Source organism: Pterocles gutturalis, unplaced genomic scaffold, assembly GCF_000699245.1.
Source record: "Pterocles gutturalis isolate BGI_N339 unplaced genomic scaffold, ASM69924v1 scaffold17809, whole genome shotgun sequence".
Lineage (NCBI taxonomy): Eukaryota > Metazoa > Chordata > Aves > Pterocliformes > Pteroclidae > Pterocles > Pterocles gutturalis.
In genome coordinates, this window is record NW_010136100.1 from 18498 (window position 1) to 41880 (window position 23383).

The window sequence follows — 23383 nt, forward strand, 5'->3', positions numbered from 1 at the left end:
GATCTTTAAAGAAAAAAAAATTAAAAATTCAAGACCTAGAAAATCTTTTTACAATTATATTTCATTAAATAATTGACACTTCTATCAGCTAATGTAGCCAGTAAGGCCTGAACAGAATTCTACTGTTTCCCAACTGCTAACAGAAACAGAAAAAAGGCTTGCTACTGAAGAGATCTTTTCCTTTAACAAACTATTAATTTGACATGTATTGTTGAGATGTTGACATGTATCTGCCTCTACATTGTAGACTTTTCTGCAGGCACTGGTGTTTTATTGTATATTTTTGTGGCAGCTGGCATTGCAGGGAGGGCAATGTTGGCTGATTTGCCAGGAGCATAAAACAGAAGCTAAAAATACAGGGAGCGAGTCTGTAGGTTTTGAATTTATGGCTCTTTTTAAATTACTGCTGTCTTTCAACATAAGCCCTTGTAATAAATGATTAGACTCTTAAAGGTTTTACAGTATCTTGTTGCAGCTCCTGTTATTATTTGTTTTGGCCAGGTTGTTTCTTCAGAAGATGCTGTGACACCGTCTGCTGTAACTCCCTCAGCTGCTGCTGCCTCTTCCCGTCCTTTCATTCCTGTCACAGATGATCCTGGAGCTGCCAGTATCATTGCAGAAACCATGACAAAAACCAAAGAAGTAATGTCAATACGTTCCTTACCACTTAAGTCTTTACCATGCTTTTATGAAGCAGTTTTCCTTTGCTTGTGGCTTTAAAGTTATTCTATAAATGACTGCATTTCCGCCCCCCCCCAAGTTAAAGGAGATTAGTTTTATGAAAGCTTTTTCATTTGAGAAATGGCTTTAACAGTAGGTTAATTTGGGGACCATATGATCCCAGATGTACGAATTGTGTTTTAAATTACCTTTAAACTTCTTCAGACAAGTTAACTTGTTTGGATTCAGTGAGATACTTCTTTCATCTTCACTGTCTAAATATTTTTGCAATTTGTTTTGTAGGACGTAGAAAGTCAAAGTAAAGTGTCTGGCCCAGAACCACAGTACTTGGATGAATTTACTAGTCTCTTAGTACCAGATGACACACGAGTCATGGTTGACCTGCTAAAGCTTGCTGTGTCCAACCGGGCAGGGGAAAAGGGAAGAGATGTTCTTTCAGCTGTGCTTTCTGGTATGGGCACAGCTTACCCACAGGTCAGGTTTTGTTTCTGTTGCATTTTAACTATGTCCTTTATATTAGTGACTTACTAGAATATTTTCCTGTATTTTAAATTTCTCAGTATGTTGAACTGCACTTTGTAAACATGAAATTTTGAGATGAACTTAAATGCATGTGAACATTGCTGATTTTAATGAAAATATGAATATATGCATGTGTGACAAATGTCAGTAATCACACATTAAAATAGAAACTTAATTAACTGTATTTATGTATTGGACAAGTGTGTGTGGTTGTTGGAATAAAGCTGAATTAACCAAGCCCTATTTCCTGGATCTGTGGAAAGCTGGTTTCAAAACTTCCATGTTGGTTTTCTTTTGCATCTGAGTTTATTTCTCAAATTGATGCTTTCATTATTGCTGTCTAAAAATGCTGTTAATATATTTTTAGTGCTATAGTAATTCTTCTTAATTTTTAAGATTTACTTTTGATGCACTTAAGTTTCTAACAGTTTACAAATTATCCATGTGCGTGGGTTTCTTGGGGCAACTGACTAACAGAATTAATAAATGCTGTAATATTTGATACCAACAGCTGTATGAAAGAATGTTGCAAATATTAGATTATTTATAGAATGTCTGCTTACAGGAATGAACTGAAAGTTGTTTAATGTTTCTTGTAGCTTTACCCTTCAAGTATTTTTTTTTCAAATGAGTAACAATGCATTTCTTTTAAGATGCTCATATGATGTACTTAATTTATGGCTTAGCACTGCTTTAAGACTTGTTTGAAACATCAGAGGTGGTTGTGCTAAGCTGATTTTTGTATTCTTTTATTAAACTTGGCTTCACTAACCAAAAAGATGAAAAATAACTTTGCTAAGGAATTTGCATTGAATTGAGAGAAATTTTGTTTATTTATTAATGGTATAAATGACAAGACAGCTACAGTTTTAAACAGTGAAATCTTATGGTATCTCTGTCTGAGTCAACTAGGATTGTGGGAGAGCCTAACTGATCCTATTCATGTAGAGGCAATTGAGTCGTATTTCTCAAACTGTTGCTTCTTTTTTCCTGATGTTTTCTGAATTCTGATTCATAAACTGATTGATTTCTTTTTTTTAAATTTGAGAATAATGGTGGTTGGCTTAGATTTCTTGGACTAGTCAAACACTTTACGAAAAAGTGTATCTTTTCCTTAGGTTGCTGATATGTTGTTGGAGCTGTGTGTTACTGAACTAGAAGATGTGGCAACTGATTCACAAAGTGGTCGCCTCTCTTCACAACCAGTTGTGGTAGAAAGCAGCCATCCATATACTGATGATACATCTTCTAGTGGCACAGTTAAAATACCAGGTATGGAATTCTTAAGAGCTATGTTGCTAAAATTCGGCTAATTTCAAGCCTGCATGCATAAAATTTTTCCTTGGCTTGCAAAACTGTGTATTGAACTTTTAAAGCTGTGTTATGTGTCCTGTTGCTGTAATAAAGTATTTCTTAAAACACTTACATACTGCATGAACATCTTGATCCTGTGAAATATGCATTTTTGGGTTCACAGGCTGTTAATGCAGCTGTCTATCATTGCTGTTTTCTGTTCGGTTATGAAGCTGAGAAGGACTGAGTCTTTTTCAGGGTCAGTAGTTGACCACCTGCCTCCTAGTCTTGAGCATTAGGAAAATACTTTTTTCTTTTAATGCTGTCTTTTCATTTAGTGCTTCCTTCAGTATGTTATCTAGTACTTATATCAAAAGGTACAGGCAACAAAGAGCAATTTGCCTTAACTGTAAATAGACATTTTTTGTCTGTTGCAACTTTAGTTTGAAATGTTCTGAATATGGTCTTCTGTCTGCTAGCCCCTACTCACACGAACTTGCTATGGTGTAAGCCTTTCAAAGAGAAGAAATTACAAAGGAATAATGTCATTAAACCAAAGGAAGTTAGTTTTTATTAATGAATGCTGTAGCTTCCAAACAACTGTGTTTGATTCCTTATCGGTTTCTAAAATACTGCATTTGTTTGTGGTATTGATTGCTCTGTAGAAATGTGTAAATTCTTTGTTGCTATTTAGGTGCTGAGGGGCTGAGGGTAGAATTTGATCGCCAGTGTTCTACAGAGCGACGTCATGATCCACTCACCATAATGGATGGTGTCAACAGAATTGTTTCCGTCCGATCAGGTTATGAGAACTAGTGCTTTTCAAAGATGTCTTGTGTGATTTACTGTTAAATGCTGAATTAAATATACCATTGTCTGCGATTGACTTATTGTGAGGATATGCCAGTAAAAAAAGAGGAAAAACTGTGCAAATTGATAGTCTGTTTTAAACTAAAAATGATGTAGGATCTAGACACAGACAAGTAAGAATGATCTTGCATCTTTACATATAGAGAATTTCTCAGAAGAGCATGTTGTCATGCTCTTCCTAAGAGAAGTTAGGGAAAACAAAAGTATTTAGCACCCCTGCCAACATGTGTGAATTTCCCTATAGTCAAAGTATATTTTAAAAAATTGGAACACAATTGGAAAAGGTAGTTCTTTTGTTAGCTTTTTTCTTTTTTCAAGTAATAATTACAGAAGTTTGATCTTTCATACAGTCAAGACAAATGCTCTTCTGCTGTCGAATGCCCACAGTAATATCTAGGCGCTCTTTCTGTTTTCTGTTCTGGCCTATGTATTTGACTCTACATGAAATCTTCGCATCTTTTATTGTATTATCTCTGATTTAATTTTTAAGCACTATTAATTTGAAGATTTTAGAGGAATATTTTTAATCTCATCAAACTGTGTGATGAATCTACCCATACTTACATCATGTGCAAGTGTTGCGGTACTTACTGCCTGTGCTTAACATTTCTGAGCAGTCATGATGTGGGCTTTTACTGTTGATCCATTTTCCCCCAGACTGTTTCAGATGAACATGTGTTTCTTATAGTGATTTTTCTGATTGGATTCCTGGTTGGAAAAAACTGTAAAGCTTAATTTAATATGTATGTTGTTACATATTTTTGTAATATGAAAAGATAATTTGAAAATGGGACAGTGGATTTTAGTAAGATCTTGTAATTGTCTTTTGAACGTGGTATTAAAAGTACTGCGGATATCTGTTAACAGTGCTAACTGAACTGTGTGAGACTTAAGTTTCATTAAGGTAACATCATTTTAGTTATGTTCTTTTGTTTCAAGTAGATTTTTCTTTTTCTTCAGTGCGTTTATGTGATGTTTATAATAGATAACTGTGGAGGGAAGTTGCAATTGATGAGTGACTTTCATTGGCTCAGACAGTATAGATGAATATGTTCATATTACCTACTGTAACAGGTCGTGAGTGGTCAGATTGGTCTAGTGAATTGCGAATTCCAGGGGATGAACTAAAGTGGAAGTTCATCAGTGATGGCTCTGTGAATGGATGGGGATGGCGATTCACTGTTTACCCTATCATGCCAGCTGCAGGTAAGGTGTCATATGTGATGTTTACAGAAGGGTGAGAGAGTAGATTTACTGGTCTGGTTTTTACAGTTGCATTTATTACATGATGTTTACAGGCCAAAGTTCAATAGTTCATTTACATTCATGCTAAGAAAAGATTTTCATTCATACTCAGGAAATGTTTTCAACAAAGTCCTGAGAGGTGCACTTGTACATAGGAAAGAGATAAAAATATTTTGTAATCACTCTAGTTTGCCTCTTCATCAATGAAGAAAGGATACTTTAGAGGCACAGTTCATCTAAAATTCTCTGGTTTTTTTTTTTAAGTACATATGTTTTGGAATGAGGTAAATGATGTCATAGAAGTGCCTCTTTCTTCCAGTCCCTTCAAGGGGAGTTGGAATGTACAAACTCAGATGCAGACTGGCATTCTAGACTGCTATGTTTGGTCAGCTAAATGCTGCCTATGTTCTATTCTTATTTCAGTCTGAGGACAAATCTTCCCCACCTTTTTTTTTGTTGTTTTTTACCTTTTGTTTCTTGCAGGCCCTAAAGACCTTCTCTCAGATCGTTGCATTCTTTCCTGTCCCTCAATGGATTTGGTTACGTGTTTGTTGGATTTTCGCTTAAATTTTGCTTCAAACAGGAGTATAGTTCCTCGCTTGGCAGCTTCTCTTGCAGCGTGTGCTCAACTGAGTGCCTTAGGTAGGTTTAGTCTTAAAATTGTTTCTTGTTTGAAGTTAAAGTGACTGTTTTAAGTAACTTGTGTTCTTTATGTGCTTATGTTTCCTTAGCTGCTGGACACAGAATGTGGGCCTTGCAGAGACTACGGAAACTGCTCACAACAGAGTTTGGACAGTCAATTAACATCAACCGGATTCTAGGGGATAATGATGGAGAAACACGGGCTTTGGTAAGAAGGCAGTGATGCTCTCCTCTTCACATTTTTCACGTTAATATGTATGTGAAACATTAAAATGCTAGTCCTGATGTACAACATTTTTGTTGTTAATGGCAAAATAGGAAATGTGCAAATGAACAGCCGCCTTGCACAGGTTTGCAAATCTGTGAAGATACTCCATTTTAGAAAAAAAGTGGCTAATTCGAATACTGTATAAGATGGGGTTTTGGAATTGCCAAAAACTGATAGAAATACTTTTGTATTAGGAAATGGACTAACTTTCTAGTTCTGTGGTTTCTCTAGAGTTTCACAGGGAGTGCTTTAGCTGCTTTGGTTAAAGGTCTTCCAGAAGCTTTGCAGCGGCAGTTTGACTATGAGGACCCTATTGTGAGAGGTGGCAAACAATTGCTCCACAGCCCTTTCTTTAAGGTAATGGGGTACAATCAGTAATGAATTCATTAGTATAGTTCTGGATTTTTCTGGCAAGATGTGGTAAGCTCACCTAGTCCTGTATCAGAAACATTTTCAGACAAAATCAGAACACTACTTCTAAAAGGAGAATCAAATGTACAAATAAAGAATAAGGAGTACTTAGCCAGGCAGAGGTGTAGGTAGGACAGACAAACATCTTGGAAGTACGGTAGATTACACTTCTTAATAAGTGATTTCTGACTTGTCCTAATAGGAGTTTTATATATTTTTATTATTTAAATGCTCTGAAGGTTTTATTTACATCTGGTTGGAACAAATAAGAATGTCTTAAAAGGAAGGCTATTCTGTTTTGGACCCTGTACTCCAAGTAAAAATAAACAAGCCGAGGAAGTCTAAAGAAAAGCAACAAGAATAAAAGGCTGAAAAGGCCTTCCATTTAGTAAAAGTTAAACTAAGAGACTTATGTATCTTAAAAAAAAGAAATTCTTAAAATATGTAAAAGTGTATACAGGGAAGAAGTAATCCATTGTTCACAGTTTTGATCAGTAACATTGATCTGAAATTGAATCAAATCGAAAATCAATTGAAAGCTTATTACACTGTAGGAAGGAGACATTTTAGAAATGGACAGTAAGAAGTTCAGCATATGGTATTTGAAATGGAAAAGTTAGTTAATCTAAGTGTTTTTCACAGAGGGTTTGTGAAAATCTTTGGATTGGAAGAGGAAATTAGATACAAAACCGTGTGTGATAGTGTGGGTACACTTGATGCTGCCTCATCAGTGAGGGTAATGAAGATGGCTTTTAATGTCCCTTGCACTTTACATGTCTCTGTGTTCAGGCCCTACTGGTCTGAAAGCTGTTCAACTACATCAAATGCATATTTATTACACATTTTTGATACATCTCTAAATTGTTTTTTGATTATTTGCAGGTGCTTGTGGCTCTTGCTTGTGATCTGGAGTTGGACGCTCTCCCTTGCTGTGCAGAGACTCACAAATGGGCGTGGTTCAGGAGATACTGTATGGCATCCAGGGTTGCTGTGGCTCTTGATAAAAGGACACCATTACCTCGCCTTTTCCTTGATGAGGTACTGCAGGAATATTTTAAATGGTTCATGGAATGTATGAAAGTGTTTAATTTAAAACGATACACTGAGTTGAACTGTTTTATGACAACGGTGATAGAAGTAACTGATAGTTTGAATAACATCGTTTAATCCAAAATATTTTACAGGTGGTGAAGAAAATCCGAGAATTAATGGCGGATAATGAAAATATGGATGATCTTCATGAGTGCCATGATGTCTTTAAGAGAGAACAGGATGAACAGCTTGTCCAGTGGATGAATAGGTTATTTCTTTCAACTGTCATTGGTTTGGTCTTGTGATGCTTTTTTGGTATACAATGATAAACTGCATTTTTTGGGACTTTTTAAAAGCTCTTTTAAAATTTTGTTTGTTTGGTGTTCTCTGCAGACGACCCGATGATTGGACACTTTCAGCTGGAGGCAGTGGAACTATTTATGGTTGGGGTCATAATCACAGAGGACAACTTGGTGGGATTGAAGGTGCAAAAGTCAAAGTCCCAACTCCATGTGAAGCTCTTGCTACCCTTAGACCAGTGCAGTTAATTGGTGGTGAACAGACTCTGTTTGCAGTGACTGCTGATGGCAAAGTAAGGATACAACAAATGTTTCTTTGTTAGACTCCCTTGAAATATTTGATCCTCAGTCGGAATGGTTTGGCTGAATAAAAAAGTACTGTGCATAGCACAGATTTTTTTTTTATTAGTACTATTACTATTATTTTTATTTTTTTTTAAAGAAACTGAACTATACCAACTCTGCCAGTGCATTCTAGGAATTCAGTGTACTGTAGCATTAAATGTATGGAACGTATTTTAGTTCTCAATTCAGAATTGTGATCAGATTTTGGAAAACAAAGCTGAATACAAGTAATGTGCTCACAGAGTCCCATAAAACAGGACAGACAGTAAAATGTGATAGTGACTATGTCTCTGACAGGGTCGAGGTGTAATTGGAATCTGAGATTATTCACAGTTGGCTAAGTGCCCGTAAGTTAGATATTGCAGGATCTAATTAGCAGATGCTTAAATCCTGAGTGAAAAGGAGTACCATGCAGAGGTTTAGTGTAATGTATAGGAAAAAAAAGTTCACAAATTTGAAGAAATCTTAATTTTAATGCAGATTTGTGTTAAGGATTTGATCGAGAATTTTAGCTAGAGTTTTTTGTAACAGTTGCATTCATCTAGTGAGATACTGTAATGATTCTGTCTTCAGCAGTTAGTGTCATCCTTGTTAATGATTCTCAGAAGGGTAAGGGACAAATTAATTACATTGCTTGACATCATTCTGTTGAGAGAAATTACTTTCAGGTAGACAAAAAGAGAATGAAAAGCAGTACTTAAAACTCTATTTATGGGATGGGAGGGGAAGAAGCAACTGTGTTTAGGTGTGTATATTCCACAGAAGAAAGAAAACTGGAATAGGGCTGCTTGAAAAAGACCTACAGGTGATAGATGATTTGTAAAGTTATCACACAAAGCTGTGGTTTCTTGATGCTTTTACAAAATCAGCCTTAGGATTTAGAATGTAATCCATTAAGTCAGTGACAGTTCGTATTGTCTTGAACATAGCCATATTTTCACAATTTTTTTGTGAAATATTTAATAATATTTTGTATTTTCCAGAAGTTGGTATAGGGGCATGTGAGAATCTGTTTTTTCAGGCTTTCCTTTAATTGTATTCTAGTATACATTCATTAAGAATTCTTCTCTATAGCTGTAGTGAATGTTCATCAAAGAGGCAAACAAAATTAAATTTTATTCTTCACTTTAAAGTTGTATGCCACTGGATATGGAGCAGGTGGTAGGCTTGGAATTGGAGGAACAGAGTCAGTTTCTGCTCCAACTTTACTGGAATCCATTCAACATGTGTTTATAAAGAAAGTTGCAGTGAACTCAGGAGGAAAGCACTGTTTGGCATTGTCTTCTGAGGGAGAAGTTTATTCTTGGGGTGAAGCAGAAGATGGTAAGCTTGGTCATGGAAACCGAAGGTAAGTAACACTTTGAAATGTTATTTTTAAAAACTATTGATGGATACTTATTATAGTTGCTATCTATTTGAAGTATTGTATGAGTACTGCTTATAAGTAGAAATCAAGTGTTAAGTAGTGATGTGGAAATGTACTTTTTTAAATTGGAGAACCACAAAATATTTTCCAGATAAACAGTTACTTCTGTAAGTAGGCATTATGTTCTAACACATCTGTGGATGCTGAAGTCCATTGGCTTTCCTCTAGGATCTGTCATGCATTTTAGGGAGCAAAGCTGCCATTCTGCTTCTAATTTCCACATGCATTGTTGCCTACATTAAAGGAGAAGTTCTGTTGTGTTAAAGACAACCATGTTATGATCCAAAAAGAAAAAGCAATACTGAAGTCCATAGGATGCAGCAGTACATTTTATGCTAGAAATTTTAATAATGTATCTTAAATTGGACTAATTTTCCGGGGTAGATGCTTGGCTTTGACTAGATTTTAATGGAAGTGATTTTGTAGTTTCAGCTTACCTGTAATGCTGTAGGATAACATATGGTAAAATACGTACAGCTTTTATAGGCCTCTAAAAATATTCCTGAATGACTAATTAAACATAAATTTTCATGATATTAAGCTGTAACAAAAGCAAATACTTGGTTATTTTGAGTCTCCTTATACAAACTTTAAAAACGTCTCTCCATATATTGGTGAACATGAATAGTTTATTCTAAAAGTTTTGTCAAGATGAATATTTTCATTTCAGCCCTTGTGATCGTCCTCGTGTAATTGAATCTCTGAGAGGTATAGAAGTGGTTGATATTGCTGCAGGGGGAGCACACAGTGCATGTATTACAGCTGCAGGAGACCTTTTTACATGGGGAAAAGGAAGATATGGACGCCTTGGGCATGGAGATAGTGAGGACCAACTAAAACCTAAACTGGTAAGAAACCTTTGGAGTTCTCTACAGTCCTGCTCCAGTTGTGATTCGTACCTTTGCATTTCTGTGTATAAAGAATGAAAGGGCAAAATGGTAGCATGTGTTTGTAAGAAATGAACAGTTGATTTAGGAAACAGAAATGGATTGGAAGAATAACTTGAAAGTGGAGCTGCAAAACTTTGGCGGAAGTCACTAAACAGCTTATAAAGAATTTGTTTTAGAGAAGACTTAAAGAAAACCCCAAATTAAACACCCTACCCCCCAATAAGTAAATTCCACACCTTCACAAGAGTAGTTTACATTGAAAATAACAAGTGAGCTCCTTGCCTACTTGGTCTCCTCATTGTTTACTTCTTGGAAAATATACCAGTGATTACGGTGATAGCCACTGAGAACTTGCAAACTGCTTTTTTTCCCTGACATTGTAATTATAGTCTTAATTCTCATGATTGAATACTGAGATGTTACTGAAATATATACAAAGTTAATAAGAATTTAACCTAACAAGTTATGAAGTGTTTAATTGCTACTTGCTAAAGAAATTTGAGCTAAGCAATTATTGATGAAGAAGATACCTGTTTCCATTTGATTCTTAAGTAGCAAATCTGACAACTTGGATGGTATTGAATCTAGGAAGAATGAGTATGTTGATTAGCTGACAAGGTGTAATTCAGACCATTGTACTCTTGTGAACTAGACTGTAAGAACTTTAAGTTAGAATAGTGGTATTAAGAAAACTGCCTTTGAAATAATAGTCCATTTTGCTACCTGTGTTATCTTGCTCAAAATACAGGAAAGGCTAAGATTACATTAGTTGAATCAAACTTAATGTTAGTTTGTCATTTTTATTCATAGCTCTGTGCATATATTTCTGTTCATGCAACCATTAAGTACCTTAATTTGTAGGACATTCCTAGTCCCCTTTGGGATCTTATCACCTGTATCCAGATGTTCTTATTCCCCTGTCCCCCCAAAAAACAGGGTCTGCCCACCTTTCCTCTACATCTTTGTACATCTTTCCCTCCTCCATGTTCTTGGTTGGTATGAAAATAGGTAATATGTAGAAAAGTTGGAAATATGTGAAGTTCCATGCTACTTTGGGTAATGGATTGTGCTACTTATAATCTATTTGAGGTAGGGGTGGTGATGGGGAGGATGCGATATATGTGAGTCACAATCCTTTTACTTTGCGAATTCAAATCCCATACTTCATCACTAGATGGTAGCATTTCAAAAGACGTTGATTAAATTCAGTTTATGATGCAAATGCTATAAAATTGTAACCTAGTAAGAATATTTGAAAATAAGACTTTTTTCTTGCTGTATACAGTACTCACCCAGAGAGCCTAAAATTATTTCAACAGAATATAGTCTGTGATTACATTACGTGGTTTGTATGAATTGTCTTCTTTGGCTTTTTGGGTCAAAAAAATTTAACTAGTTCACCAATTAAAAAGAGTAATCTGGTATTTAAAATACATAGTTCATTTTCATTTTGCTAGTTTAAAAAGAGCAAAGCCCTTTGACTTGCCTTTATTTGCATCTTACTGCAACTTGCATCTTTATGCATCTTACTGCACTGGACTTGTAGTTCCAGTGAAGCACCTCTCCAAGTTGGGTTTGTCACCTTCTCTGAAACTAAATGACTGAGTCTTTTGTTGTGAACAAAGGTGGGTGATTTCTTTACAGGTGGAAGCTCTCCAGGGCTACCGTGTGATTGACATAGCCTGTGGCAGCGGAGATGCGCAGACATTGTGCCTGACTGATGATGATACAGTCTGGTCCTGGGGTGATGGAGATTATGGAAAACTTGGGAGAGGAGGCAGTGATGGCTGTAAAGTACCAATGAAGGTATTTGCATGTAATTTTTGTTTTGTTTTAGAAACCATGAGGTTGATGGATAATGCTGAAGACAGATTTGTCAATATGTGCAGACTTCCACCCATCCTGGGACATCAGGATTCTTCTGATTGTTGTTAAGAATGAACCTTGTAGGCTACAATGATGAGTGTTTAAATTTTGTGCTGACTGTTAAAGTTGCACTTGAAGGTTTTTTCTTTGAACACCATGTCTGGTTCCAGTAGAATTCTGCTAAACTATCTACATACACATTTTAATTTATAGATATACATAGAGACACTTAGACATTTGCACATTATATTTTACTTAAGACAGTGCAGTCTATGAAACTATAGCATCCTTAATTAACTTTTATTTAATTTGATATTATTGTCCTAGATTGATTCCCTCACAGGCCTTGGAGTGGTTAAAGTAGAATGTGGATCACAATTTTCTGTGGCTCTTACGAAATCTGGAGCAGTATTTACGTGGTAAGTATTTTGTGTTAGTTAGTTTGACAGTGTTAGATGTAACCTTGTCTGCAACATGTATTAGTGTTATACTGCCTTCACTGTTTTGATATCTGCCCCCCCCCCACCCCATCAAAGACTTTTTTTACTTTCTCTGTCTTGATTCATAATAAAATCTGCCACTTTGGGGAACATTTTATAGTGCTATTTAAATTAAAAATGACAGTATTTTGTGTTGGAGACCTAAGCACAGAGCTGTCATTCCAGGCATTGACCACTGCAAGATGCAGAAGTTCCAAGGAAGTCGGTAGAAGTATAAGCCTGAAGTGTCATGCAGGGTGGAAGATGAAAGCATAAATAACATTCTCATATATCATCAAAATTGTGTCTAGCTTGTGGTGGCTGTAGTCCAGGAATTCGATTTTAGTTCATTGCTTTAATCTTCCTGCACCATTACAAATTTTGTAGTTTAAACTACTAGACTTAAGTGTTTAAAAAGACTAAACAAAATACCTTCCCAACATCCTACTACCCCCTTGTTTGCGTGGCATTAGAGATACCCTTAAACTGTACAAAGTACCAGTCTCTGAGGTCAGTAAAGGTACTGGTTTTGCAGATGAATGCTTCGATTACTTGTCTCTTTTAAGAGGAAAGCCCAAACAACCCCTTCCAAAAGTGGCATAAGGACCTACACAAAAGAAGTAGGAGCAGCATATTGGAGGTTTAAGAATTTTTACTGTATCAGCAGTATCACGTCCATGTCGTACAAGCTTGGGATGATTAATATTGAATATTTTGAAAATATTTTGGTATTGGACTGTTTATAAATACATGTACAGGCCAAATATCAGAGACAGTCTGTCATTCCATTTTTTTTGCACAACTAAAACACAGTTTTGAAATGTTTTACCTTCTCTGTACAGGGGCAAAGGAGATTATCATCGGTTAGGCCATGGATCTGATGACCATGTTAGAAGACCACGCCAAGTGCAGGGACTGCAAGGAAAGAAAGTCATTGCAATTGCTACTGGGTCTTTGCACTGTGTTTGCTGCACTGAAGATGGTATCAAAATTTACTTAGTTCTCAGTACTGAATTTGAAAAAAAGTTTTATTTTTCAGTCAGCTGTTGGTAGGTTGTCCTTGCTAAAAATAAATGCTGGTCCTCGATGTGCATGGACATATTTTGTGTTTGCAGATGTTGCATTTTTCTTGAGCAGCAAGCATGTCATTGACTTAAAATGATCACATAAAGCCATCTGAAGGGTTTTAATGAATAAAAGGAATTTAAGTTTCATACATGCTGATGGTCAAACCCCACAATATAGAGCTCTAAAAGTAGTTACAGATGGTCAAGCAGTAGAATAAATGGATTTGGCTTTTTTTTTTTTACAACATCTTCTGAGCCTGCTGAGGTGTTTAACTTGCTAAATGAAGCACTGCACAAACAATATGGCTTCTTACAGAGCAGGCTGACATACTGAATATTCTTTGTAGCAGAGTCACTCCTACATTTAATTAACAAGTCTGCACAATAACTGAGTGTTTTATAGGTGCTAGTGAAATGGGATATAGCTGCAGAAAATGAATGCTCAGAAACAAGGTTGCTGTTTTAAAAGTATTTTCCAATTATCTTGCAACAGTAACCACCGATTTTAGTGTTCTCTTCAGTAATACAACCTATTAGAGAATCTTTTCTTCTGTCTTGTACAAAATATTAAGCCTTTTCTAATTCTTTCTTTAATATCAGCTTTTTTTGCTATGAAACTGTAAAATATAGTTTCTGTTGTATCTGTTGTTCTTTGTTTGTTCCACCATTTCTTCCTGTTGTGGAACAGAACTTTTAAGTTATACAAGCTGTGAGGAAATAAATACATTTTATACCAGCTGCTCTATGTAGACCATGAGCCTAACCGTGTCATTCAAGATTTAACTGCACTCGATAGTGGATTTCAGGATGGCCATCAATCCCAGAAATCTTGATTACAATCCAAGGCCTCATTCGGTTAAATGATTTATAAATGCTAATTAAAAAAAAAAAAGGCAAAAAGCTTCTATCTTAGCTTCAGAACAATTAATTATTTTTATTGGTTTAGGGGAAGTGTATACATGGGGAGATAATGATGAAGGGCAGCTTGGAGATGGAACAACTAATGCCATCCAAAGACCACGCTTGGTTGCAGCACTTCAGGGTAAAAAGATCAACAGGGTGGCCTGTGGCTCAGCACATACTTTAGCTTGGTCAACCAGTAAACCTGCTAATGCTGGCAAGCTCCCTACACAGGTAATATTTTTGACTTGCTGCATACAGATTTTAAACATACTTGCTATGCTTATTGCTGAACTTTCAGTAGATGTATTTCCTTTCTAAATCCCTGCATAAATTCAGTGTGCTTACTTTGTTTTACTTCCATATTTCCGAAGAAGGGTTCCAGTTCTCTGAGGTGCTAAGACTCTTCATTCAGTTGTTAATCCCATGCAGAATAGTAACTGAGTTTGCAAATTGGTAGGATTTTTAATTCTGTGTTCCAGCTATGAAAATCTTCTGCCTTCCTAGGGAGTTCTTCATTGCTTGCTTTACGTTAAGATTGTTTTTTGAATATTCTGTATTTTAGCTCTACTGCCTGGGTGTAGTGATGACCGGATGTAAAATGTGTCTGTTTATGGATAAAGAGAATTGTAAAATATGGAATGGCAATAATAGTCTGTCATGTTTCTAATACTTGTTTCAGTTTAAACTGATGCTGTTAGTATCTTCTGTAAACAATGGAACTCCATATATTAAGTTTTGACAGTGTGAATAAACAGATATCTGAATTTCTAATACAAATTTACCTACAAATCTTACAAATTGTTGTTCTGTTTCATAAAATAAAGTATATAATAATTCTAATTACATTGGATATCATTGCCTACTCATAGGTTCCTATGGAGTACAACCATCTGCAGGAAATTCCCATCATTTCATTGAGAAACAGGCTTCTGCTGTTGCATCACATTTCTGAACTCTTCTGTCCTTGCATTCCAATGTTTGATCTTGAAGGAAGACTTGATGAAACTGGCCAAGGACCCTCAGTTGGGTTTGACACATTGCGGGGAATACTGATATCACAGGGAAAGGTATTAATCAGAATGTTTTTAAGGGAGTGATTTGTAACTGTAAGTGAAATGTACTGTTTGAACTATTTCTGAAGAAAATAGATCTATATATCTCAATTTGTCGTATAAGTTGTATATCAAATATTTGCATTCTGGTAATGCAAGCTTCTTTCTTTGTGTGTTCTTTTTATTATGTTTTCCCCAGTTCTTCATCATAGTGCTCATGTGTGTTGATCTTAAAAATAACTTTACGCTGTAAATATTCAGCTTTTAGTTTAGCTGAGTTCTTGTAGGATATTCAGTAGATGCTTTCCTGGGGAAAAATGTAAGATAGGTGTGAAATGGTCATTGTCTGCTTTTGTATGTCAGTTGTCATGATCAGGTGATACACTAGTTGATCCAAAGCTCTGTGCAGGTACAAAATTGTTTTAGACTGGGCTAAAAGTAAAGACAGAGTACATAGGAGTTTAGTCTCAAATTGGTAAAGAGAGTGGATTTTTTATATTTTGTAAGCAAAGTCAGTCGTGAGAAAATCTAGGTATTTTATAATGCTTGAAGGCTACAACAGCTATTCAGATCTTCAGATGTGGAAAACCTTTAAAAACATGACTTGCCTTTAGTATACTCATCAGTTCTGGATCTGAATTTTCTCACTGTCATAGTAACTTGTCTAACAAAAACCGAAAACTTTATATGAGGAGACAAAATCTACTGGGAGCTATCTTTGAAAAGAGAAGCAGTTAAGTTTCCCTCTGCAGTGGTGTTCTGCGTCCTTAAAATAAGATACAGGACCTGTAACTAGACTCCTTAGCATGTATTGTCAAAGTCTTTTTCTTGAGACTTCAATAAAATCGTGTGTTAGAGCAATCCAGCAAAATAACAAGCTTCACAGACCAAGAGAAGACCACACATTTTTCATCAAAACTAAAATTGGAAAAAAATTAAGGGAAATCCTAGCTATTCTGTTTATGATACTTTCATATGTTAGTGCTATCAATAGGGAGTCTTTAGGTATGTGATGTTAACTATAGGAATGGGTGTGTGGGAGGCACATTCAACATAATTTACTTTAAGAGTCTGCAGACAGTTACAGAAAGGCTTCAGATATAAGATGAAATGTGATGTATCAGGCATATGTTACGCCAAAAGCATTCAACAGGGACACCAGAAGTTGCGAGGCCATATTCATGTTTAGGCGTTTAAGTCAGGCTCACCTTCAGAGATTCTAAAGACTTAAATCTTTTTAAAACTTGCTTGAAACTGGCAGTGTAAAATTTGATCCAAGTATTTTGAGAGAGAACCTCAGATACTTGAATTTCCATGAAAAGTTTTTTTATTATTGTTATTTTTATTTGTTGCTTATTTATTGCCTTCCATAGCAAGATGGCATTGCCTTTTTTTTTCCTGACATTAATTATTCCCCATACACATGTATTATTCTGGTATAAACTATTGTATATCTACAGTCAGTGGCATGTTGGTTACTTCTTAATAACTGAATCTGGGTGCAGTATAACCTTGCAAGCCATGGTTTTGAGTGATACAGGAGAGACTTCTTTATTTTTTTAGTATTCTGACTGTTTTAGACTTGAATACTAACATCTCACAGTTTTGTCTTCTGTTGCTTTTGTTTATTTTTAGTATTTAAAAAGTATTTGATGTTTGTTTCCATTTCTTCTAAAGAAAGATTCAGAGTCGTTATGCCTTTTCTAGTGTTTTGTGATGTACTCAGAAGGAAATTGCTGAAGGTTAGTATTGCAGGATCAGTTCTCTATTCTGCTGAAGAGTAATTTTTTTTTTCCTGAGTTGAACTAAGTATGTGTTTGTCTGTGAAATATGTGCAGCTTTCTTATTTGATTGCAGTTTTGCCACTATTTTATATTTTTATATTTTCCTTTTTTAGGAGGCAGCTTTCAGAAAAGTTGTACAAGCAACTATGGTGAGAGATCGTCAGCATGGGCCAGTTGTAGAGCTCAACAGAATACAGGTATCTTAAGCTGAAATTTTGATTTTAGTATCTGCATGTTTAGCCCGTAGTGATATACATTTGTCAGCTCCCTTTGTTTCAGCTGTTTCTTAGTCCTGAAGAGTTGAATTTTTATGAGAATGAAAGAATGAAGATGTGAATGCAGCAAGAGCTGCTCGTTTTTCTTTTCAGTATGTTTTTGTCTACATTGTAGTTGTTTAGGGGGAGGGGGACACTTCTTGAAATATTAAGTGAATGTTTTAGACTCTAATGAGCAAAGTATGTCCTTCTTGACAAAGGACTGCTTTTTAAAAACTCACTACATTAGATAATTTAAGAGAGAAGTGATTCTGATGCCTTTCTCACCTTTCAAAATGGTCAGGTGAATTATTCAGCTTTAACTTTCAAACAGAGAACATGAAATGGGGGTTGGGTGGAAGGAGAACAGGAAAAAAAAGCCCTTGATATAACGAAAAATCAGGCTGATAAATTCTTGTCCTTTGCTGGTCATCACATGTGGTCATATTGATTGCAGAACTCTTTGATACAAAAGGGCTTTTTTCCTTATCATTGACGTTAGAAAATGTAATGTGCCTTAGGCCAGATATGTCTTTTTTTTCCATAAATACTTCTGTAACATGTAATAGTAAAACATTGTTTTCATTTAAATGGACTGAAGCCTGGTGTTAATCTTCATGCATTTCTTTCCTTTAGTGATGGTTTTCTTTTTTTTTTTGTATATTGTAAAAAGTAGGAAAACTTACTATTGGTAAGGTTAGAATAGAGATTAGTTTTCTCTTAGTGAACAGAAGTACATCCTGTTGTGGTTGGACCTGGTTTCTGCTTCTTTGCCGTTGTCTATGGGCATTTAAAATTTCTTGTGATAATCTTATGCAATTAAAATGTGTTGTTTTAGTTTATTACTTGTGAAGTTGAAGCTGAAGAGAGTGCCAGAGATTTTCTTGTTACTTTTTGTGTGTGTGTGAATTCAGAACATTCAATAAAGCAGCACTACTATTTAACTTTAAGCAGGAAGCTAGTGAGTAGGTTTTGGGCTCATTTCCTAGTGTTCCTCTTCTACTATTAAGTTAATTAATTAAGATAGGCTTTCTCTTGTACTCCAGTTCATCACTTGAATCCGTCTTGAACTCTAGAAAAGAACTGGTAGCTGCAGGGCTTCTACATAACTTCTGGGGGAAATTAAATATTTCTGTAACACAAGTCTGTCCTAAATTTAGCCAAGTGAAAGCTAAAATAGACTGTGTTCACAATCTGGCCTGATTATACAGTACCAAGTATTGGTCACAATTTCTTGAGTTAGCTTTTGCAGAGAATGAAAATGTGAATTCTTAAACTGTTTGATTCTTTGTAATATTTAATTGAAGATTCAAAGCTGCTTTATGTAGTCTCAAACAGCTAATTGTCAATGTTAAGAATATTCATCCTATTTGCAGTTGTGAGTTTTACTGCAGCTAGGCTTTAAGATCCCTTTACTTTCAGAAGACTCTTGTTACAGTTTATATATTATATGGTGATGGATTCACTTGATCATCTTCCTTCATATAAAATAAATAGATGAGTTTTTAATTTAAAGTTGTTTTCCAGATACTGACTTTTTTAAAAAAAAATAGTTCCTCAGTTTACCTTGTTCAGTGATTTCTTTGGAAGTACCAGAACTGGATGTAACAGCTCTCTAACTTGCAGTGTAAAAGCAGGCCAAACACCACTCCCTTGTCCTCAGGTCAAGTTTTACATGGACCAGATTCCTTCAGAGTAGATCACATTGACCTTACTGCTTGGCCCTAGATCTTTTCTGTTGGGAGCCTTGTAATTGTAGGACACAGTAGTTTTATGTATTTTTCTTGCTCAAGGTGTGTGAAATACAATGTGATGGCCCTACTGCAACTCACCCAAGAGCCAGCCTGGTATTTCTGTAGCATAAAATTGAGAGTAGATGTTTTATGCTTTAAAGTGTAGTATGAGGGCAAGCTTGAATGCACAGAGACAATTTGGGACACTGTTGGAGGACTGCATAGGGCAGAAGAAACCCAACGTGACACAGTTTTATCCATATTCATTCTGGGAACGGTCATTAAGTGAAATGTTCCGAAACAGCACCTGGGCATAGTTCTGGAAAGGTCTAATAGAAGTAGTCAAAGACTGAGATATAAAGTGAACCAACAGTTACATGTCTAGACAAGGTTCTGGTGCTCAAGTTTACTTACTGATCCTGTCACTAGCAGATCAGATTTACTTTGTATTTAAGTACCAGTGTAGCTCATGTGGTGCCAAATGGACAGTATGTTATGACTTGTAGGCAGACACTTTCGTAATGCTGTTAAATCATATCTTTCCTTTAGATGAAAGAGATTATTAGAACAGTTGAAAGGCATTTCCTCCTTTTAAAAGAGAAACAAATTTCCGTTATTAATTAGAGTATCTGCTTTCAGGAATGTAATATTGCAAAGGGTCTCCTGGTTCAGTGTTCTCTGATGTCATGGAGGGAATGCCCCACTTATGGATATATGAAATCCCACTTTAAAAATAGTTTCTTCCTCCTCACTAGGGATCCTTATTAAATGTGGGTTACAGAAATCTCACTAGCATGATGATTAAAAATTATCTGATCTTAAAGGAGGCACAACATATCAATGAATGAATGATTTGTTCTTCTGTGAGTGTTATACTTCAGTTTAAATAACATTCCTCTTTCCTGTTATTGTCTTCTCCCTCAACAAGTGTGCTTTTAAAGAACACTAATTTCATGACAGCCTTCATTTTCCTACATTGGTCTGGCTAAGCTTTTTTGGTCTGCTCTTATAGAATAGTCTTTCTCTACTCATCTTTTTATATTGTACTTTTTCTGTAGCATTTCAGTTTGAGCATAGATAACTGAAACCTCAAGGTACAAGTGAGGCTGTGCTTTTGTAATTTTCATGCTGGTACTTCTCTGACTCTTCTGGAGATTAATTTCATTACTTTCCCTTGAATTGTGTTTGTTTTGTTCACAGATCTGTTGTCTTTGTTAACAGTACCTACTTCTCTTTCTTAGCTGATTCCAATTATTAAGCTGTCATCTTTTTTTAAACTTTTTTTATTGGTCTCTGAGTGCATGGCTTGATGTACTGTTGCTCTCAAGTTCTGGTTGGTTGGAGAGAGTTCCACAGAGTGGCCAGTGTTTCAGTATGTACTCTCAGGCTGCTTGGGACAAATATAAAGTTGTGTTCTTCAGATTTAGAGAAGGAAAAATTTTTGGTCTTCATAATTTCAGAATGCTTTAACCAGATTACAGATTGACTTGAGTACCTCCCCCTCTTTGTTGTGATGGTTCTGCTCCCAGTAAGTGATTATTCACTGATACAAGTTCTTGAACCTGATTCATTCACATTTCACTGTATGCTGCTTTTGAGCTGCTGCATGTCTCTGTGTTCCAAGAAAAGTTGGTTTTCCACAAGCTAATATCTTCTGATGGTAGACTGTTTTCTGAAATTCCTTCTTGAGGTCTAATCAGAATATTAACTTGTTTTATGCTAAAAGTTATCTCATCAGCAAGAAGGCTGAGACTGTATTTTTAAAACTTGAGGTGCTGCATAATCTTAGTAAGGTATGTATTCAATAAGGATGATTTGGAAACATGAGTAAGATGCTGTGCTCTCAGGCTCTACAATAAAAAGCTAAAATGTGTATTGCAATCCAGAAAAACGAAATTTACTAAGGCATTGGCTGCTTCTTCAGAAATGGGGGAAGAATACCTTTTTATCAACAAATTTTATCATTGATACCCTTCTGTCTTTCCATTTTCCTTTAAAGATGAACAGATATAATGCTGAGTAGAGACAGGTGAGCAATGAACTCTTTGAAGTTAAAGATAAGTAAGGTATTGGTGGTTGGGGGAAGATAAAATTCCTTATGTAGGGAAGAAAGGCCATAGGGTTGTCGACTGAACTGTGAAGAATCATTCTGTATAGCTGCAATGAACACACCTATTGTTTTTGCATGTTACCAGCTCTAACAGTAAAATTTCTAAGGCTTAATTAACCTCCAAATTTTTAGTTTCAATTAAAAAAAATAATCATCATCATTGTGGTCAGCTGTGTTTGAACTAAGATTGTCTCAAGTAGTTATAACTATGTCAGGTCGCAGAAGTTACCTAGAACAATCATGCAGCATTATCAGGTCACTTCAGGACATGTAGTGGAAGCGTCCAGGTAACCAGATACTATTTTTCATGCTTGCGCCAATCCAAGCACTAGCTGAAAAATTTCTTCCGATACCAAGGTACTGCAATTTGCAGTGCTTATAAATGGTGGTAATCGTCGTAATCACTGACAGTTAAACAGCTATGTCACAGAGATAGGATCTGTCGCAGAAGATGCAGTGCAGCCTATCCTGGAACCAGTAACTCTTTCTCCATAATGTTTAGGTGTGTCCTATTTTTATATCAGAAACAAGCTGACAAAGTATGGTCTGGATGAGTGGAGAGTGAGGTGGGTTGAAAACTGGCTGAATGGCTAGGTTCAGATTAGTGATCAGGGGCATGAAATCTAGTTGGAGGCCAGTAACTAGTGGTGTACCCCAGGAGTCAATACTAGGTCCAGTCCTGGTCAACATCTTCATTTATGATCCAGACAATGGGGCAGAGTGTACCCTTGTCAAGTTTGGCAATGATGCAAAATTGGGAAGAGTGGCTGATACACCGGAGGGTCATGCTGCCATTCAGAGGGACCTCGATGGACTGGAGAAATGGCCTCACAGGAACCTCAAGAAGTTCAACAAGGAGAAGTGCAAGGTCCTGCACTTGGGGAGGAACAACCCCGTGCACCAGTACATGCTGGGGGTAACCCATCTGGAAAGCAGCTTTGCAGAAAAGAACCTGGATGTCCTGTAGGACACCGAGATGAACATGAACCAACAATGTGCCCTTGCCCCCAAGAAGGTTAATGGGTGTCCTGGGCTGCATTAGGAAGAGTTTTGCCCACAGCAGGTCAAGGCAGTTGATCCTTCCCCTCTACTCAGCACTGGTGAGGCCACACCTGGAATACTGGGTCCAGTTCTGGGTTCCCCACTACAAGAGAGACACGGACATACTGGAGAGAGTCCATTAAGGGACTGGAGCTTCTCTCCTGTGAGGTAAGGCTGAGAGAGCTGGCAACCTGGAGAAGAGAAATCTCAGGGGGTATCTCATTAATGTATATTATTGTATACCTGATGGGAGGATGCAAAGAAGATGGAGCCAGGCTCTTTACAGTGTTGCCCAGTGACAGGACCAGAGGCAGCAGGCACAAACTGAAACACAGGAGGTTCCCTCTGAACATCAGGAAACACTTTTTCACTGTGAGGGTGACTGAGCACTGACACAGGCTGCCCAGGGAGACTGGAATCTCCATCCTTGGAGATATTCAAAAGCCATCTGGACATGGTCCTGGGCAGGTAGCTTTAGGTGGCCCTGCTTGAGCAAGGGGTTGGACCAGGTGACCTTTAGAGTTCCCTTCCTACCTCAACCATCATGTGATTCTGCAATAGTTCTGGGCTCCTAAGAGCCTGAGATTTTAAGTGCTTTCATCCTCCTAGAGAGGATTGGGATATGTAATAGGAGTCTATGATATCTACATCTAGGGATGGATTTTAGATGGTACTGAAAAGTACTGTAGTGCTGTAATTTGAAATTTGGTTCTTCCTCTGTATGTGCCACATATATACAAGATACACTGTGGACCTCTGCAATTGTTGCACTGAACACATTAGTATTTTATTAACATTAGCTTGTGGTCTGACGTGCACAGCAGTGCCAGCTGAAATATGTTCTTTCAGTGACTTCTGTAATGTGCTTACTCAATAGGTGAAACGTTCTAGGAGTAAAGGAGGACTGGCTGGGCCTGACGGTACAAAGTCAGTGTTTGGACAGATGTGTGCTAAAATGAGTTCCTTTAGCCCTGATAGCCTTCTGCTTCCTCATCGTGTTTGGAAAGTCAAGTTTGTTGGTAAGAGTATTTTCCACCTCCCCACCTATTTTGCTGTTAACCTTACAGTTTTCTTCAAATACACTTTTGTGGAGGACCTGAAGGAAGGGAGGGATATAGGAAAACAATGTATGTGTGTAGGCTGAGGAAGGTGTTTGAAATGTTAGGAAGT

The 23383-nt window shown here is 36.6% G+C and overlaps 1 protein-coding gene across 1 annotated transcript in view; it reads left to right on the plus strand.

Annotated features, from left to right (window-relative positions):
• Positions 1 to 23383, plus strand: part of HERC2 (HECT and RLD domain containing E3 ubiquitin protein ligase 2) — a gene marked incomplete at its 5' end in the record, with an annotated part of 47930 nt that overhangs the window by 18139 nt on the left and 6408 nt on the right. The window contains 20 exons of the mRNA XM_010082186.1: positions 502 to 642; positions 964 to 1155; positions 2322 to 2475; positions 3191 to 3298; positions 4441 to 4572; positions 5095 to 5253; positions 5343 to 5461; positions 5753 to 5878; positions 6815 to 6970; positions 7117 to 7232; positions 7358 to 7556; positions 8742 to 8956; positions 9705 to 9882; positions 11569 to 11730; positions 12118 to 12209; positions 13112 to 13251; positions 14283 to 14470; positions 15109 to 15306; positions 17189 to 17272; positions 23091 to 23232. Coding sequence (XP_010080488.1) covers positions 502 to 642; positions 964 to 1155; positions 2322 to 2475; positions 3191 to 3298; positions 4441 to 4572; positions 5095 to 5253; positions 5343 to 5461; positions 5753 to 5878; positions 6815 to 6970; positions 7117 to 7232; positions 7358 to 7556; positions 8742 to 8956; positions 9705 to 9882; positions 11569 to 11730; positions 12118 to 12209; positions 13112 to 13251; positions 14283 to 14470; positions 15109 to 15306; positions 17189 to 17272; positions 23091 to 23232 — 3001 coding nt within the window. The remainder of the gene's footprint in view (positions 1 to 501; positions 643 to 963; positions 1156 to 2321; positions 2476 to 3190; positions 3299 to 4440; positions 4573 to 5094; positions 5254 to 5342; positions 5462 to 5752; positions 5879 to 6814; positions 6971 to 7116; positions 7233 to 7357; positions 7557 to 8741; positions 8957 to 9704; positions 9883 to 11568; positions 11731 to 12117; positions 12210 to 13111; positions 13252 to 14282; positions 14471 to 15108; positions 15307 to 17188; positions 17273 to 23090; positions 23233 to 23383) is intronic.